This window comes from Botrytis cinerea, chromosome 1 (assembly GCF_000143535.2).
Source record: "Botrytis cinerea B05.10 chromosome 1, complete sequence".
Classification (NCBI taxonomy): Eukaryota; Fungi; Ascomycota; class Leotiomycetes; order Helotiales; family Sclerotiniaceae; genus Botrytis; species Botrytis cinerea.
In genome coordinates, this window is record NC_037310.1 from 3,352,342 (window position 1) to 3,367,446 (window position 15,105).

At 43.9% G+C, this 15,105-nt stretch overlaps 4 protein-coding genes across 4 annotated transcripts; 3 read left to right on the forward strand and 1 right to left on the reverse strand.

Annotated features, from left to right (window-relative positions):
* The first annotated feature begins 1,208 nt into the window (after positions 1 to 1,208).
* BCIN_01g09660 (hypothetical protein) lies at positions 1,209 to 2,650 on the forward strand. Its single transcript, XM_001553576.2, has 5 exons — positions 1,209 to 1,327; positions 1,502 to 1,511; positions 1,704 to 1,799; positions 1,851 to 1,951; positions 2,008 to 2,650. The coding sequence occupies exons 1-5, from the start codon at positions 1,303 to 1,305 to the stop codon at positions 2,103 to 2,105; spliced, it is 330 nt and encodes a 109-aa protein (XP_001553626.1). The 5' UTR covers positions 1,209 to 1,302; the 3' UTR covers positions 2,106 to 2,650.
* Positions 2,651 to 4,423: 1,773 nt separating this feature from the next.
* On the forward strand, positions 4,424 to 8,063 carry BCIN_01g09670 (hypothetical protein). The gene is made up of 5 exons (XM_001546064.2): positions 4,424 to 5,901; positions 5,960 to 6,040; positions 6,100 to 6,222; positions 6,291 to 6,338; positions 6,634 to 8,063. Exons 1-5 carry the CDS (start codon positions 5,682 to 5,684, stop codon positions 7,311 to 7,313), a joined length of 1,152 nt encoding a protein of 383 aa, XP_001546114.2. The 5' UTR covers positions 4,424 to 5,681; the 3' UTR covers positions 7,314 to 8,063.
* Positions 8,045 to 9,204, reverse strand: BCIN_01g09680 (hypothetical protein). The gene is made up of 3 exons (XM_024690850.1): positions 8,858 to 9,204; positions 8,578 to 8,669; positions 8,045 to 8,518 (listed from the first exon to the last, which is right to left on the reverse strand). Exons 1-3 carry the CDS (start codon positions 8,968 to 8,970, stop codon positions 8,376 to 8,378), a joined length of 348 nt encoding a protein of 115 aa, XP_024546620.1. The 5' UTR covers positions 8,971 to 9,204; the 3' UTR covers positions 8,045 to 8,375.
* A 121-nt stretch (positions 9,205 to 9,325) lies between these two features.
* On the forward strand, positions 9,326 to 14,184 carry Bcfun30. The gene is made up of 4 exons (XM_024690851.1): positions 9,326 to 9,454; positions 9,720 to 11,927; positions 11,992 to 12,125; positions 12,176 to 14,184. The coding sequence occupies exons 2-4, from the start codon at positions 9,878 to 9,880 to the stop codon at positions 13,583 to 13,585; spliced, it is 3,594 nt and encodes a 1,197-aa protein (XP_024546621.1). The 5' UTR covers positions 9,326 to 9,454; positions 9,720 to 9,877; the 3' UTR covers positions 13,586 to 14,184.
* The last annotated feature ends 921 nt before the right edge of the window (positions 14,185 to 15,105 follow it).

Sequence of the window (15,105 nt, forward strand, 5' to 3'; positions counted from 1 at the left end):
TTCTACCTTCCAAGTTCCAGAATACCTTGTACCTACTTGACAAGGCCCGACCGCCCCTCCTTTATCACCGATGCGCTCCGTGGAAGATTGGGAAGGGGGGCTTCGATTTCTTACGGGTCCGATTATAAAGCATGTTGCATAGTACTGATGGCAATGCTCGGTGAATCTGTACAAAAATGCCAGTAGATCCCGTCAAGGAGGTTCCCCAAAGCATTACTCTACTATTCTACAGCAAAACCTCTCTATAAGGACATCCTAATGAAAAGGTTTCCAGAATATAAGCCATTTTTAGCCTAAATTTTGGGGAGGGGAGGGGAGGAGTGAAAAATATATCCTTATAAAGAGGTTATCCTCATAAAGGGGATCCTTACAGAGAGGTTTTGCTGCACGTCGACAATAGCCTTCCAAGCCATTTCCCACCAGAGTAATGTTGCTATCCAAAGAAAGGGAGGTCGTAACCCGAATCACTGATCAAGCATTCAATGGTCGCTTGGGGCTCTAGAACTGCGCTTCCGTACTCGGGGCTTTGATGATTTGATGGATGAATGTCTTTGCGATTTGTGGTTTCAGCTCATTCGATTACTATTACACTCGTATAGGCACTTTGGAGAGAGGAGAGTTTTCGGCCGGTCCTCATCCACCCCTACCATGGTAAATACTCCACCGATCATCAATATCATCACTTCACTCAAGAATTCCCAACAGGCAAACTCGGGAAAATCGCTTCGGGATTTGAAACATCAACTGATTAGACACAAATTTACCTTTTCACTCTGTACAATGTATACTCCTGCTTTCTTCCGCTACCTTCTTTCATTCTACAACACTGCCCTGCTAACCGTGCTATCCAAAGAGCACTGCGAGGAAGGGACGAAGGAAAGGGAACCTAGTCTTCACAGCAGCTGGAAAAATAGCCTCCGACATGGTCTCGACAATGTCTGATACTGACAACTCGCATAGTCCCCTTCGCAAAACTTTAGCGACGTTAACATCTGTTTTTTTTTCGTTTGCTGTTCCATGATGATGATGATGATGATGTGATTGCGAAATGGATACATCGGAACTTATTCCTAGAATTCTTCCGTTCAAATTCCCCGCTTCTTGATACCTTAAATTCCAGAGAACAATAAATCACGCTTCTGATTGCTTAGTCAGATATCCTGGCAGCCCTAGTTTTTCGCTAAACTTCTAGGAATTGTGTGCATTCTGGAAAGACGAAAAAAACATCCTCGACGCCGACAACCATTTACGCCAAACCGAACGAAGTCTTCCCTCTCAGAACCACGAGAGACTTTCGCCAAAATGCCTACCGACGCCGGACACAGACGTGAGTAGCCCTGATTTCGAGATAGCATTGGCTGTGCGGACCTTGGAGAGGAGGAAGTAGTTGGGGAAAATTGCGAAGTTGCAGTTTTCCTAAGACGAAGGCAAACTCGTTGTCCTTGAGAGCCATGACCGCGGGTTGTTCTTGATTCAATTGCTGACTGTTGTGCATTTTTAGTCTATGTTAAGTAAGTTTACAATTTATTCCGATCAACGAACATATTCTGGATTCGAATAGCGATGTGGAGGCTGGAAGTAGGACAGGGATCAGAGATTGATGGATAGGAGACGTCGACAACGCACCTACGGATTCGATTGTTTGATTGAGATGGATTTTATGAATTAAATTATCGGACACATACTGATATGGATGACTTCAGGGGACGCCATTTGAGCTACCAACGCGGCAAGCGCAACACCACCCCAGGCACCAGCTTGATCCAAATCGAGGGTGTCAACAACACCGAGGCTGCCAAGTAGGTCACATTCCGACATTCGAACACCTCTCGATTCTAACAAAATAATAGCTTCTACTGCGGAAAGAAGGTTGCTTTCGTTTACCGTGCATCAAAGGAGGTTAGAGGATCAAAGATTAGAGTTATCTGGGGAAAGATCGCTAGACCACACGGTATGAGGAATTCGATGTGCTTCTCTCTGGAAATCAGACACTAATTTGTACCAAAGGAAACTCCGGTGTCGTACGTGCTAGATTCAGACAAAACCTCCCACCTAAGTCATTTGGCGCATCCGTTCGCATCATGTTGTACCCATCATCGGTCTAAATGGTTGATTTGGAGTTGTTAGCATGGACTGGGAGGATGGTTGATGATATGTCATATTTGGGCACTCGAAGAGGGCGGCAATAATGAGCACAGCCTTGCGGGTAGTATACCAATTAAGCAATTCAACACCAAATGGCCGCATGGGTAAATGATTAAAAAGTGCATATGGGATCGTCGTGGAAATCTTCACTAGACGTAGACAGGAGTTATCGATCAAAGGTTTCACAATTACATCCAGAACGCCATGGAAAGATGTGCTCCTGAATCTTTTGGTCTTACCCATGTCAATTATGCTTTCACAACGAAAATCGAAGTTTGGTACAATGGTTTGCACGTTTTACTGGTTTCTGGGAACACACATTTCGATTTTGAGACTCTAGGCAAAGTAGTGCTCTTGATAACAGTGATTTTTGACAGTCCTGCCATGTAAATGGAAAATGACTTGGGTACGCACTCTAGAGATGGAAATTGACGTCAAGATGGAATACTGAAATATCATACCGGTACTTGACCGGGACCCCAAATCTACGGACTCCGCACCCCCAAGCAAAGTGATCCATAGGTTTCATCCCAAAGGCTTGATCCGCTACTTTAGCAGTGATTCATCCATCCAACCACCCTCCAATGTTCATGCATCTCATCCACCTCTCCAATTCTTCAATATACATGTCCCCCCCACGCAGCTCTATGTATCAATACCACATTTCACGACACCCGTAGAATACAAGCCGCAGATTTCGAAACACAGATATCACACAAGCTGAAAATCCTACATTGATGTACTGTTAGTGCTTTATGTACTAAAATTCGATCTTATCTTGATCCCACCCCCCCCAATCATCTCATTGAAGAGTCTCGAGTATGGAGATGTACAGATAGGTATGGAATAAATCTTATCGAACGACAAGGTTTGGCTCAATCGCCCTCGAGTTAGTTGCATGTAGTTATCAAGACATATAACGAGTTTCAAATTCTAACCACCCCGCCCCTCCAGTTAAGATGTCTATTGAGCCTTCATTATCTGAGACCTGAATCTACTGTGTTTTATTATCACCGAGTTGGGAAAGTGAGGACCCAAAAAAGCGTGGCATGTAATAGTAGGTAGGTCGATCAAGGCAGGATTAAGCAAGATTGATATTCAGCTGTCGTTGCATGCATGCATTGAGTGAAAGGTAGATGGGAAAGATAGAATGGATCGATATGTGCCAGAATTTGTACGTGGAGGTAGACGACAAGACAAGACAGGGCAGGACAGGACAGGACAAGACCAAGACAAGACAAATACCGAGAGTTCCGATTCCCGATGAGCTGATCGCGGAGACGAAAGAAAGTTCGTGTCTTTACCTGGCTAGTAGTTCTTCAGCCACCACCATTTTTTGTGGGGGGCAACCTCATTTTTTACCATTTGAATTCTTGAAATTCTTGGGGGGGGGGTGGATGGATGGATGAATGAATGGAGGAATGGATGGAGGAATGGATTCGATAGAGAGATAGATAATTAGATGGATGGCGAAAATGAAAACAGGATTGATTGATATGTCTATATGTCGAGGAAGACGCATTGGGATGAGATGAGATGCATTGGGCCCAGGTATGGCTTGCTTGGTGTAATTATTGGCACTGATAGCTGTTGAAGTTGACTGATGCCTTTTGAAGTGGCATTATTTGCTTTACTCTTCTGGAAGAATGTCTCGAGGAGATAGATGGGGGGGCGGGGGGAGGGGGGTTGTTGATGCTTGTTTGCGGCGCGAGACTAGGTAGGTACTGTTCAAAGTTTAACTCCAACTACGATGGACCAGGCCGGTATCTAAAGTAGCATTCTCTCTATATCGAGTACTATATTGTCAGATACCAGGTAGACATCGGGATCATGGCAGTCTCCGTTGCGATGTTACGCTACCCACCTAGTCCTAGGTCAAGAAAACGAGAATCCGACACTGGTGATCTGCAATAAGGACTTGGGACTGTGAAGAACATGGGAGTGGAAATGGACATGGAAATGGACATGAAACCAAAAATAACTCAATAATGTGACTAAGAATAAGAGCGAGCAAGAACACTCGTCGCAGCAGCCACTGGAAAGACCGTTACCTCTTCTGCGTTGGTTCGAAGCATGGAATGCACCAGGTGTACCAGCAATACCCAGATGTCCCAGAGGCATCCATCCTCGTACAGCACCAGAAGAGGATTCTTATCCGGGAAGGGAGTGTGTGTAAATAGCCTTGTTAGGACTAGTGGTAGATCATTCTGTGATCGTTTGATTTCATATCACCACACACACCACCACTTTTCTACTGTCCTTTGCCTATCTTTCCATTGCATCCCTGCGCGGTAACGAAAGAGCATACGAATTCTTGTCGCCATTGCCCTTTGCTGTGCTGCTGGACTTCGGATCGAGAGTAGATTTCCGACGAGCGAAGAGCGCTCTGCATCCCATTGGTGGCGAGTGAAAGATTTTCATCTCGGCCATGCCCTTCATTCGCATCGAGAGACGCATCGACTTCGTACCATTACGACGGTAGTACAGCACGCAGAGCATTGCTTGCTAAGTGCCCTTGAAGTTGTTGTTGGCTTACGATTGCATAACGAATGAAAGGCGTACCTGTGTGCTAGGTCGACATGTAGAGAACAAGAGCAAGGAAGCTATACGAATTGCGAAAAGCTTTATTCACTGGCTTGAACAGCGAGCCACCTTGGTCAAGAGCTCCTCGTCATCAAAATACCCTAAACACCTAATGTTATACTTTTCCACATTGCCTAGCATGGATTCCATCGATGGATGATAAATATTGATTTTGCTTCACAATCCCCTCCAGTGGCTGAATAACATTGAATGCTTCGTATTGACTTTTCTCTTGTCCCCGCGTGTACGTATAGGCGTACTGATATCCTCTGCCTCTTTCTCTTTTCGTGTTTCTCTCACAACCAAACATCCATCAATCGTTTCTTCGTCTCAATCCATCATTTTCCTATTATCTAGCTATCATACTTGTTAGGTGCGCACTTGTGAAGGGTTGAAGGAAACGCTGGGCAACTGGGCAACTGGGCAAGGCAAATAAACAAACATAAAACAATCTGCATTCATCGGTCATCCAAAAGAAAAAAGGAAAGAAGGGGAAAAAAAAAAACATTCGCTGCAGCACTTCCGATCAAAGTTTTGATTCACATCATACGAAACCATCAGTCGTTATATCTGGAGATTATTTTGAGGAGGGAAAGCTTAACATCAAACGCATTTTTGATCGTCTTCAAACTATCCAATACCGTCGTTCCATTCATCAAAGCATCAGGTTTTCAATTCTCATCAAGCTTAATCCAAACATTGTGAAACGGATATCTACTTTTGATATAAAGCCGCCAGATTCCCAACCACCGACTTTTGACGTTCACGACCGAGACTCAGACCAAAAGGACCAACTTCATTTCAGCGTTCCACAAATATCCCTACAAACCTCTCGATATTACTCCACCACACCCAGGTTTCACGACGATAAGGCTCAGAATATCTTGATAAAAGTTGTAATAGACCCACACCGGCGACAATCACTGTCCACTTATCGACTTATACTTAGAAATATGCAAAACCAAAATCACCCGCTACCCTCGCCCCCGGGCAATCAAGAGCGGCCTGGGAACCGTCCAAGAGCAAAGACTTCATCTGGCTTCAGTTTACATTCTCATAAGAGCAGTGGCAGTGGACAGAAACTCGATCTCACAGAATCACATCGAGAAAAGGAAGCAAAAAGACTTCATTCCAAAGCCGATCCATCTCTGGCCATGACGGAAGCCGAACCTTGTGAGTACTCGTTCAAATCATGGGATTCACCATTCGCATACTGACGATGTTATCACAGCTGCTGTTGCAAACGATGTTGCAACTTCATTAGCACCCATTCGAGCAATTCAACATAGAGATAAGCAGGGAAACCCCATCGGTTCGTTACTTGGTTCACTTTCACCATAAATATTGTGCGCTGACTTGTTTTCTACGTAGCGGATCCCGATCGTTCAAATCCTACGAGAAGCAGATGGGAGAGACCTTTGGATACAATTCGAGCCTTCGAGGCAGCTATTGATGGAAACTACTCTTCGAGGAAATCAATGATCCGCGGCTCTGGTAAGAATTTCCACGCTTCAAAGTTCTCAAGATTTTGGCGTATCGATTCTGACTCTTTTACTTCACAGAATCCGATGTAGGCTCAACATACAATCGACGAAACAGTTACTATGCCGGTTAGTGCATTCCCAATATTTTTCTCATTTTTCTTGTTTGCAGAATTTTCCTGCACACTACTTTTAAGACAATTATCTATCCTGTTTTTTGTTGGATTTGAGCGCTCAGACTATTGTGATTTGTGGTCTGTGGTAATGGCCAATGCCAATTCACCAACCGAGCACATTTTCGATGAGCTGAATGGGAATTTATTATCTCGCATGCTCTAGTGATTTTCGTCTCCTCGTGGATTCTTGGCGCAAAGCGCGTGGAAATTGACAACTGTCGTACATACGCTAACAGATCGCCATATAGCAAGTCAAATGCACAATGACGAACGGCCAAGATATTCTCAGCAGAGCTATTATGGAGGAGGACAACAACCTCAAAGACAAAGTAGCCACTATGGTGGTGATGGACGACCAAATGGAATGACTAGGCCTGACAGTTATTATACTACCGATAATCATGGAGGTCATGGCAATGGATATACCCCGAACAGATCTCGATATCCTCGAACAGCATCAGAACCACAATTCAACAGTGGTGTTTACACCGCACCTGGTGGCCAGCAGCATTCATATGAAACAGTGACAACTGCTTCCGGTAGTGGAATGTCTGGAGACGCCGCAGGATATTCAACCGACCCCAGCAGCTTGAACAGTTCAGTAGATGGACTTCATGCACTACCGCAACAAGCAAAAGAACCCGCGGAGACATATGGATTCAATGGATTTGGAAACAACCCCCAATATCCTCCACCTGGAAATGGCATTAATGAGCAAAACGGAGCCCGAAGACAGCAGATTGGCTTGAATCAAGGACCTCCGCCCTCCAACAATGATAGTACACCACGAACTCCAATTAACGTTGGTATCACCAGTGAAAATTCTTTACCTCAGAAATCAGTCGTCCAAATCACCAAATCAGATGCCAAACCTCAACCTGAAAAACGGAAAAGTTGGTTTGGAAGAAAGCTGAGCAAGAATAAATAAGATAGATGCTGGTCATCCTCCAATATCTATCACGCTATTTACAATCTAATACGGATATGAGGAGAGAATAATCTTGGAGTGGATTGTTGGATTGTTGGATGTATGGTATTGATTGTGTTCTAACGATTCTCATGATGGGCAAACATAGGGGGTAGGGGCCAAGGGATATAATGGAATACACTTGGAAGCGGTTGGATTATTTTTGCATCGGAAGGCGTCTGGGGTTGTATTTCTTTGTGTCCACTACTATTCCCAAAAGTTGGATAGGGAAGGAGCTGTGAGCTTGCAGGCCTTACGTCTGGCCTTAATTGGCTCCTTTGCCTAGAAGAGATGATTGGTGATGATTGGAGGTGATGAGTTTGGATGCGGAAGGCCTGAATATGAAGATGACCATTTATCTGTCTACATATTTTCACAATGATTCAGCAGACTTCATCCATCGATCCAATTTTTGGGATACTCATGATTTATTTCCCCTATTATTACTCGAGCTTTGTGATTATTTGTTTTTCTATAAAAGATAACAGACACATGACCTGACCCGATATATTTTTTTTTTTTAACGTGATCATTTCTCATACAACCACAAGAGTTCTTTTTCATGATCGTGACGTCTTCAAATATGCATGATTTGTACCTATACTCCGTTGACGACTTTTCCTCTTCCACTGTGTCAATATCTTTATCCACCACTATCTTCGTGGTCAACTGATTTGACCTAGTTTTTTTTTTGGTAGAATTAAATGATGATGATAGGTGATAGATGAGCCGTGAAAGAAAGTGGCAACTCATGGAGGAGCTGTCAACACGTGCACCTGGAAGACTTTTCTTTTAGGTAGATAGATGGGTAAATTTTGAAATTCCTATCTTCGTGGAACGAGGATAGAAATCTTCTTCTTCTTGTGTGGGTGGGATTTGATTTGGGAATTTTCTTGTGTGAGGATGGGATGGGATGGGAGGCTTCTCTCTCGTATTATGTGAGACTTGGAGGAAAGTATTCTCGTATCATGGAAGACTTGAATAAGACTCCTCTTGTATAAGAATTGGAAAAAACATCCTCGTCTACAAAGACTTTTTGGATTCCTCTTCCTTCGCGGCGGCTTCAAGTGCTTCGCTCTGGTCTTCTTTCATGGCGACGATTACGTAGCCGATGAGGACGACGTTGGCCATTATGGCGGCGGTGGCGCCGGCGAAGGTGGAGTTTCCTGTGGGGGTGAGTGTTAGGGGGAGGGAATTGGGGATGGGGTTAAGAAGGGAGAAGTACCTCGATAGACATAATTCAAAGTTAGGAAATAGGAACCTATTGGGACGACGATCATGGCGAGGGTGAATCCGAGGAGTTTGAATATTACGTGTCTGGTGAGGGGAGGGATGTTAGTGGGGAGGTTGAGAATGTGAGGGATTGTCATGTGGATAGATGGTGAGTGTGGTGTGAGGACTGGAAGGGGTGAAGATGGGTGAGTGTGAGGAGGGGACATGTGATTGTGATTATAATCATGAGGCTGATGTGAACATGAGACAAATCGTAAAAATAGAAAACGTACGCCGGAACAGCAGGTGCAATGTTACTCTTGCCTCCCACGACGGGTTTGAATTCTGCTTCTTTTTCTTCGCCGGCTGCGATGCGGTCGTGGGGGGTTCGTCGTTGAGTCGCCATTGGATTGGTTTGTGAGGAGGTGAGGGGTGTGAGTAGTTGAAATAGATGGATGTTTGGAATACTTGGTGGGAAATAGATGGATAACTGGTTTTTGTTTTGGGATGTTATTGAAATCTGGTTGTTATTTGTTTTTCCTTGTAGATCTGGATATCTGAATATCTGGCTGGCTGGCTGGCTGGCTGGCTGATCTTTGCAAAGCAATTTGATATATGTATGTGTATATATATATGTATCAATTAGGAAGTGGAGGTGGAAGTGGACACTGCTGACTTCGCGCATCTCGCGAAAAAAGGGCAACGTGGGGAACGCGTTAATTGGATTTTTGCTAGCGTGTTAGCGTGTCTTTTCATTGACCGATAGTGGACCTTCTGCTAAAATCAAAAGTTATTCTACGACCTAGTTATCGTTGGCCAGATTAGGGCAGAATAAAGAACAACGACAAAAGAGATTGCAGGGCGAAGATTGAAGAGATATCGATCAGAAGGTACGAGAAAAGCTCATTTTGGAAAATTCACTTTCGGTTTTGTCAAGGGGATCTTTGAAAGAATAGGTAGTCTGGGGAGTTAAGGTGGACGGCTTTGCCATCTCACTGTCTGCAGTCTCGCCAGTTCGCAAGATTTCTTTTTCTTCTCCCTCTCCCTCTGCGTCTTCTCCCACGACAACTTCTGGGAACGCATCCTTTTTCGATCAGGAGTGTTCTGGACATTTCACCTGGAGGAATCTTGATTTCTAACCGGAAACAATTGCAGATTGCGAACCTACATCGACCAAGATCCAAATTTTATATTAATCTGATCTAATTGTTGCTTGTGCAACTTGCAATTCTATCTATCCTCTTTTAATTTCTCGTCGAACGACGAAACCATCTCTATTTTTCATTCCAACAATACAACAACAGAAACGAATTATGGCTTCCAATTTCCCCAATCCCTCGCCTCTTATACTTGACTCGCCTGCAGTAAAACGGCAAAGAACTGAATCGGGTTATACATCTATCAACAATTCTGCGAGAAACACAGATACCTACAACTCAGATGCAGATGATGGAGACGATCTTTTCAAGGATTATGTGCCTGATACACCGGCGACAGTGAAGAAGTTCGAAACACAACCTACACAGATTATAGGTGCTGCTGGGAAGTTCGAGACTCAACCCACGCAGATTGGACCCACTACCAAGAAGTTCGAGACTCAAGCTACCCAGATAATCGATCGATCTACCTCGATGGCGTATCCGCCAAGTTCTCCCGCTATCAACAGCTTGAATGGTGTACAAGTACCTGCTTCGTCACCTTTACGACAGTCCCCTACACCAAGGAAGTTTATGGCATCCGCAATGGCACCTGCTGGAACCGAATATAGAGCACCATTTGGAATCAATCAAAAACCTATCGCCCCTCCAAGGAAGATCATCAATTTGGATAGTGATGATGAGGAACCGTCGTTTGTTGGAGATAGTTCTGATGATGATGACGAACTAACCAGCGCGGATATCAAGCCTACATCGTTCATTTCAAAGAGTGCTTCTTTTGGGTCTGCAGGTTATTCAGATGCTTCGCGATCATTCAATGGCAATTCTAAATTTCAAAATGCTCTCGCGAAGGCCGTATACAATCCACAGAAGGGGATGAAACAACAGGGTCCGGAGAGAGCCAGGCCAGTCCAGGATATTTCGATCAATGACATTCCGGATGGTGAGTTTAGAATGAAAGCTCAGCGCATCAAGGACATCTTCCCAGGGGTATCGATCATGGAGATCAAGGATGCTTTGCTCGTGACTAAGAACGATTTTGATGCTGCTTGTAATTTTTTTGCCAAAGATAAACCTATTGAGGTTTCCGACGATGAGGATGAAATTAAAGAGATTGCTGCCTCGGAAATGGCTGAACCTCAGATGAGGAGAGGTCTGGCGAAACCTATTAAGTCAATCAGGGACCGATATACTTCTACTCAAAATCAGCCTACGCAAAGACCGGCTCAAGTACCAGCTCAAGCTACCACGCCACCAAAAACCAGAAAAAGACTTATGAAAGGGCGTAGAGATCCAACTTCCCCTGCAGCAGCCTCTTCTCCAGTCAAGTCTCCAGCCAAGTCCCCCGTGAAGTTGGCTTCATCTCCAGTTATCATAGATATGTCTGATGATGATTCTGACCTTGAGCAGGAGGAGGACATTGAAGAAGATCCAATTCTTGAAGACCGACTGCTCAAGTATTTGAACAAATGCACGTTAGATGATCTTATCGAACTTACGAATACCACCAAGAACAACGCACAAGCAATGTTGGACAGTCGGCCTTTCAGGAGTCTCGATGCTGCGAGAAACGTGTCAAACGTTAAGACTTTGAAAAGTGGCAAAAGAAGTGCAAAGGCTCCTATGGGTGAACGTCTCGTGGAAACTGCTTTGGAAATGTTTTCTGGCTACGAAGCTGTGGATCTCCTTGTCAAAAGATGCGAGGATCTCGCGAAGCCATTGGAAGCTGAGATGGCCAAATGGGGATTCAATTCTTTTGGAACTCGCAAGGAAGGAGAAGGTATTGAACTGGTATCTTTCGAAGATGCAGATTCTCAGCGTGATTCCGGAATTGGCACTCCAAGCAGCACTTTATCTACCAATGGCGAGAATGCTGATGAGGACAAGATCGTATCTGCCAAACGTAGAAAAGCGAGTGTCGAATTCTTGAAGAAGCCCTCGCTTATGGCAGATGAGGTTGTTCTGAAAGATTATCAGATTGTTGGCTTGAATTGGTTGAATTTGATGTACGAGCAGAACTTGAGTTGTATTTTGGCAGATGATATGGGTCTTGGAAAGACCTGCCAAGTTATCTCGTTTCTTTCGCATCTTGTGGCTACCGGCCGGACAGGTCCTCATGTTGTTTTTGGTCCAGCCGCTGTTTTTGAGAATTGGTGTCAAGAATTCCAGAAGTTTGCTCCAAAACTGGCTATTCAACCTTATCACGGTAAGTTTAACATAAACAGATTCGTATTAAGTATCTGAGGGTGCATTAACTAATTAAGTTCTAGGTCCTGCGGCTGAGCGTGTCGAGTTGGCTGAATCCATATTGGAGAATCGAGATGAGATTAATGTCATTGTTTCTACCTACGATATGGCCGTTAAACCCGCCGATAACAAATTTTTCCGGAAATTGGGAGCGGACGTAAGTGTTGACCAAGGATTAATCTGATTTCAATCACTAACTAGCCCTAGGTTCTTGTTTGTGACGAAGGCCATATTTTAAAGAATGGAGCAACTCAAAAGAATCAAGCTTTGAATAGAATTCCTGCTAGCTTCAAGCTTTTGCTGACGGGTACACCTCTTCAAAATAACTTGGTTGAATTGGTTACTTTACTTGCGTTCATCCTTCCAGACGTTTTTAAGGAACGAGAGGAAGACTTGAATTACATTTTCAAAGCAAAGGCAACAACTCGAGATACTGATCATGGAGCATTACTTTCTGCTGAACGAATTACTCGAGCTAGATCTATGCTGACTCCCTTCGTTCTACGACGTAAGAAGCATCAAGTTTTGAAGCATCTCCCTACAAAATTATGTCGGGTTGAACGTTGTAGTCTGGAGCCAACGCAGGCTAAAATCTATAACGAGCATGCAGATGCAGCGAAAGAACGGGCACGCAAGCGCCTTGAAGGTGCCAAGATGCCACCTTTGAAGTCTGAAGAAAATAATCCGATCATGCAACTTCGCAAAGCAGCTATTCATCCACTGCTTTTCAGACGCCACTTTACCAATGAGAAGATTGAGAAAATGGTCGATATCTTACGAAAGAAAGATCCAGATAATTTCCCCCCCTCTGCTAAACGGATTCATCTTGTGGAAGAGATGCGCAATGCTTCGGACTTTTGGTTACACACGTGGTGTGTATTATACCCGTGTATCAAATCATTCGACGTCAAGAAGAATGCATGGATGGATTCGGGGAAGGTCTCTGCTTTAGTGGAACTTGTGACGAAGTACAAGGAGAACGGGGATCGAGTTCTTATCTTCTCACAGTTCTCGCTTGTTCTTGATATTCTGGAATCGGTATTGAACACGTCCATGATCACATACACTCGTATCGATGGTGCCACCAAAATTGACGAGCGTCAATCTTTGATTGAGCGATTCAGGGATGATACTGATATCACGGCTTTTCTCTTGACGACCAAAGCAGGTGGGACAGGTATTAACTTGATGTATGCCAACAAAGTCATTATCTTCGATGGTAGTTTCAATCCTCAAGATGATGTGCAAGCAGAGAATCGTGCTCATCGTGTGGGGCAAACTCGCGACGTGGAAGTTGTCAGGTTAGTTACTCGTGGTACAATCGAAGAAGCCATTTGGAAAATGGGTAGAAGCAAGTTGATGCTGGATGGAAGAGTGGCTGGTGAAGAAGGTGAAGAAGCGGGTGAGAAGGCCGTGGAAAAGATGTTGTTGGAAGGTGTTACAATTACGGATGAAGAAGCAGCCCCGGTTGCTGAGGGACATGAAACTACGCCCAAGAAAGATGTGAAGGGCAAGAGGTCAGGACAAAAACTACCGGATAGGAAGAAATCTGGCACGTTTCTTGATTTGGCGATGAAGACTGCGGAGAAAGATGATGAAGATGAAATGCTTGTTTGAGGTGTCTGACTAATATATTGGTCGTACATGTTACGCAAGATAAGTAGGTTGGATTGTTTTCAACAAAATGATCAAGGTTACTGCTAGAGGGTGGTTTTATTTGCGTCATAGCATTATATGCATTCGGTGGATCTTTTAGACTAGGGCGGTGTTCTGACCTGTTTTATTCGAATTGATGAGGCATAAGACGTAATATGAGGAAGAGTTTAAGCGAGCTAGATTTGGGATGGATTTGATTTATTATTTACTTTTTTCGCCCGCATGCATAGAAAGGGATATGCCTGTATAAGAGTTTAAGAGGCATGAGCATAATATGGGAAGAGGGAATGTGTTACGGTATACATAGACTACGATACGAATCACCAGAGGAAGTAGAGGCATCGGGTGTGGAGATGATAGAGAGGTAGTGGATATATTTCAGATGGTGCGTTGGATTCCTAGTGGAGATGTGTAGATGAGAGTTAGATGGCGGTAGATTAGATACCTGGGAATGAATGAATGGATACATAAATATCTAAACCTTCCATATATACATATACCACAAGATCAACTAAAACGCCAATCTATAGTAAGAACTAGTCCTTAATCTCTACGCGACAATTTTGTTTTGAGGAAGTTGAAAGCCGAAGCATCAGTGATTGCGTGCGTTTGTGGGACGCATCTCAAACTCTAGATATTCATAGTCAATGCTAGTATCATTTGATTTCGCGAAAATAGATGGACGGGTTTGGTTGTTTGGTCTACAAAAATGGTGAGTGAAATTAGGAGTGGATGTTCGCTCGAGGTTCGCTCAAGGTTCGCTACAACTGATTAGCTTCAGCCCTAGTGGTCTTTAGCTTGTTCACTAGCTTCAATCATGCACAGGCCAAGCACTACTTACGACTCGGAAAAATCTCCAAGAAATCTTCATCCTTGATTTTGATATCGCGAGCTGAACGGTATTATATGCACACCAAGATCGTGTACCATTTCAATATCCGACTATGATTCAATGAATCAATGTTACCATTTCAAGTTGAATTGGGATTATTGCAGAGCTTATAGTGATTTCGTCATATTGACCACATTGTATGTCAAGAAGATAGATATGTGGCTGTTATATTGTATTATATATCTAAATGTTCTTGATTTCTGATGGTTTGGTGTGCATATAATTTCGTTCATCTTGTGGATGTTTAATCTACTGCACTCGAGTGGGTGCCTTTACCTGGAATGTATATATGTGTGTGTGTGTATTGGGATACTTCTTCGAATCACGTTGGATTTGAGTAGGACATGGGTATGACAACAATTGAATCACCGAGTCATAATCTTGGAGAAACGTCTATTACTGACTCCGACTGCAGATGTTCTATCTTGGGCTTGTATGCCGCGCGCGATTTGACCAATTGGAAAAAACCCGTAGCCCTTGCAATTCCATTGCTACGCCGCGGATTAGATTGCTTGTGGGGAAAGATTCGTGATAAAGTTATCCGTACCTGGATTAGATGCAATTCTCAGCAGACATCATAGAGAATATC

What these genes read in the sequence shown, in the direction of transcription:
- BCIN_01g09680 (XM_024690850.1), bottom strand. Translation starts at nt 8,970, where the DNA reads ATGGCGACTCAACGACGAACCCCCCACGACCGCATCGCAGCCGGCGAA. An exon ending in ATTGCACCTGCTGTTCCGGC is followed by an intron (nt 8,670 to 8,857) that starts GTACGTTTTCTA and finishes TCCCCTCACCAG; the next exon opens with ACACGTAATATTCAAACTCC. An exon ending in TTTGAATTATGTCTATCGAG is followed by an intron (nt 8,519 to 8,577) that starts GTACTTCTCCCT and finishes TCACCCCCACAG; the next exon opens with GAAACTCCACCTTCGCCGGC.
- Bcfun30 (XM_024690851.1), top strand. Translation starts at nt 9,878, where the DNA reads ATGGCTTCCAATTTCCCCAATCCCTCGCCTCTTATACTTGACTCGCCT. An exon ending in GGCTATTCAACCTTATCACG is followed by an intron (nt 11,928 to 11,991) that starts GTAAGTTTAACA and finishes ATTAAGTTCTAG; the next exon opens with GTCCTGCGGCTGAGCGTGTC. An exon ending in TCCGGAAATTGGGAGCGGAC is followed by an intron (nt 12,126 to 12,175) that starts GTAAGTGTTGAC and finishes AACTAGCCCTAG; the next exon opens with GTTCTTGTTTGTGACGAAGG.
- BCIN_01g09670 (XM_001546064.2), top strand. Translation starts at nt 5,682, where the DNA reads ATGCAAAACCAAAATCACCCGCTACCCTCGCCCCCGGGCAATCAAGAG. An exon ending in TAAGCAGGGAAACCCCATCG is followed by an intron (nt 6,041 to 6,099) that starts GTTCGTTACTTG and finishes TTTTCTACGTAG; the next exon opens with CGGATCCCGATCGTTCAAAT. An exon ending in ATCAATGATCCGCGGCTCTG is followed by an intron (nt 6,223 to 6,290) that starts GTAAGAATTTCC and finishes TTTACTTCACAG; the next exon opens with AATCCGATGTAGGCTCAACA.
- BCIN_01g09660 (XM_001553576.2), top strand. Translation starts at nt 1,303, where the DNA reads ATGCCTACCGACGCCGGACACAGAC. An exon ending in AACAACACCGAGGCTGCCAA is followed by an intron (nt 1,800 to 1,850) that starts GTAGGTCACATT and finishes ACAAAATAATAG; the next exon opens with CTTCTACTGCGGAAAGAAGG. An exon ending in AAAGATCGCTAGACCACACG is followed by an intron (nt 1,952 to 2,007) that starts GTATGAGGAATT and finishes TTTGTACCAAAG; the next exon opens with GAAACTCCGGTGTCGTACGT.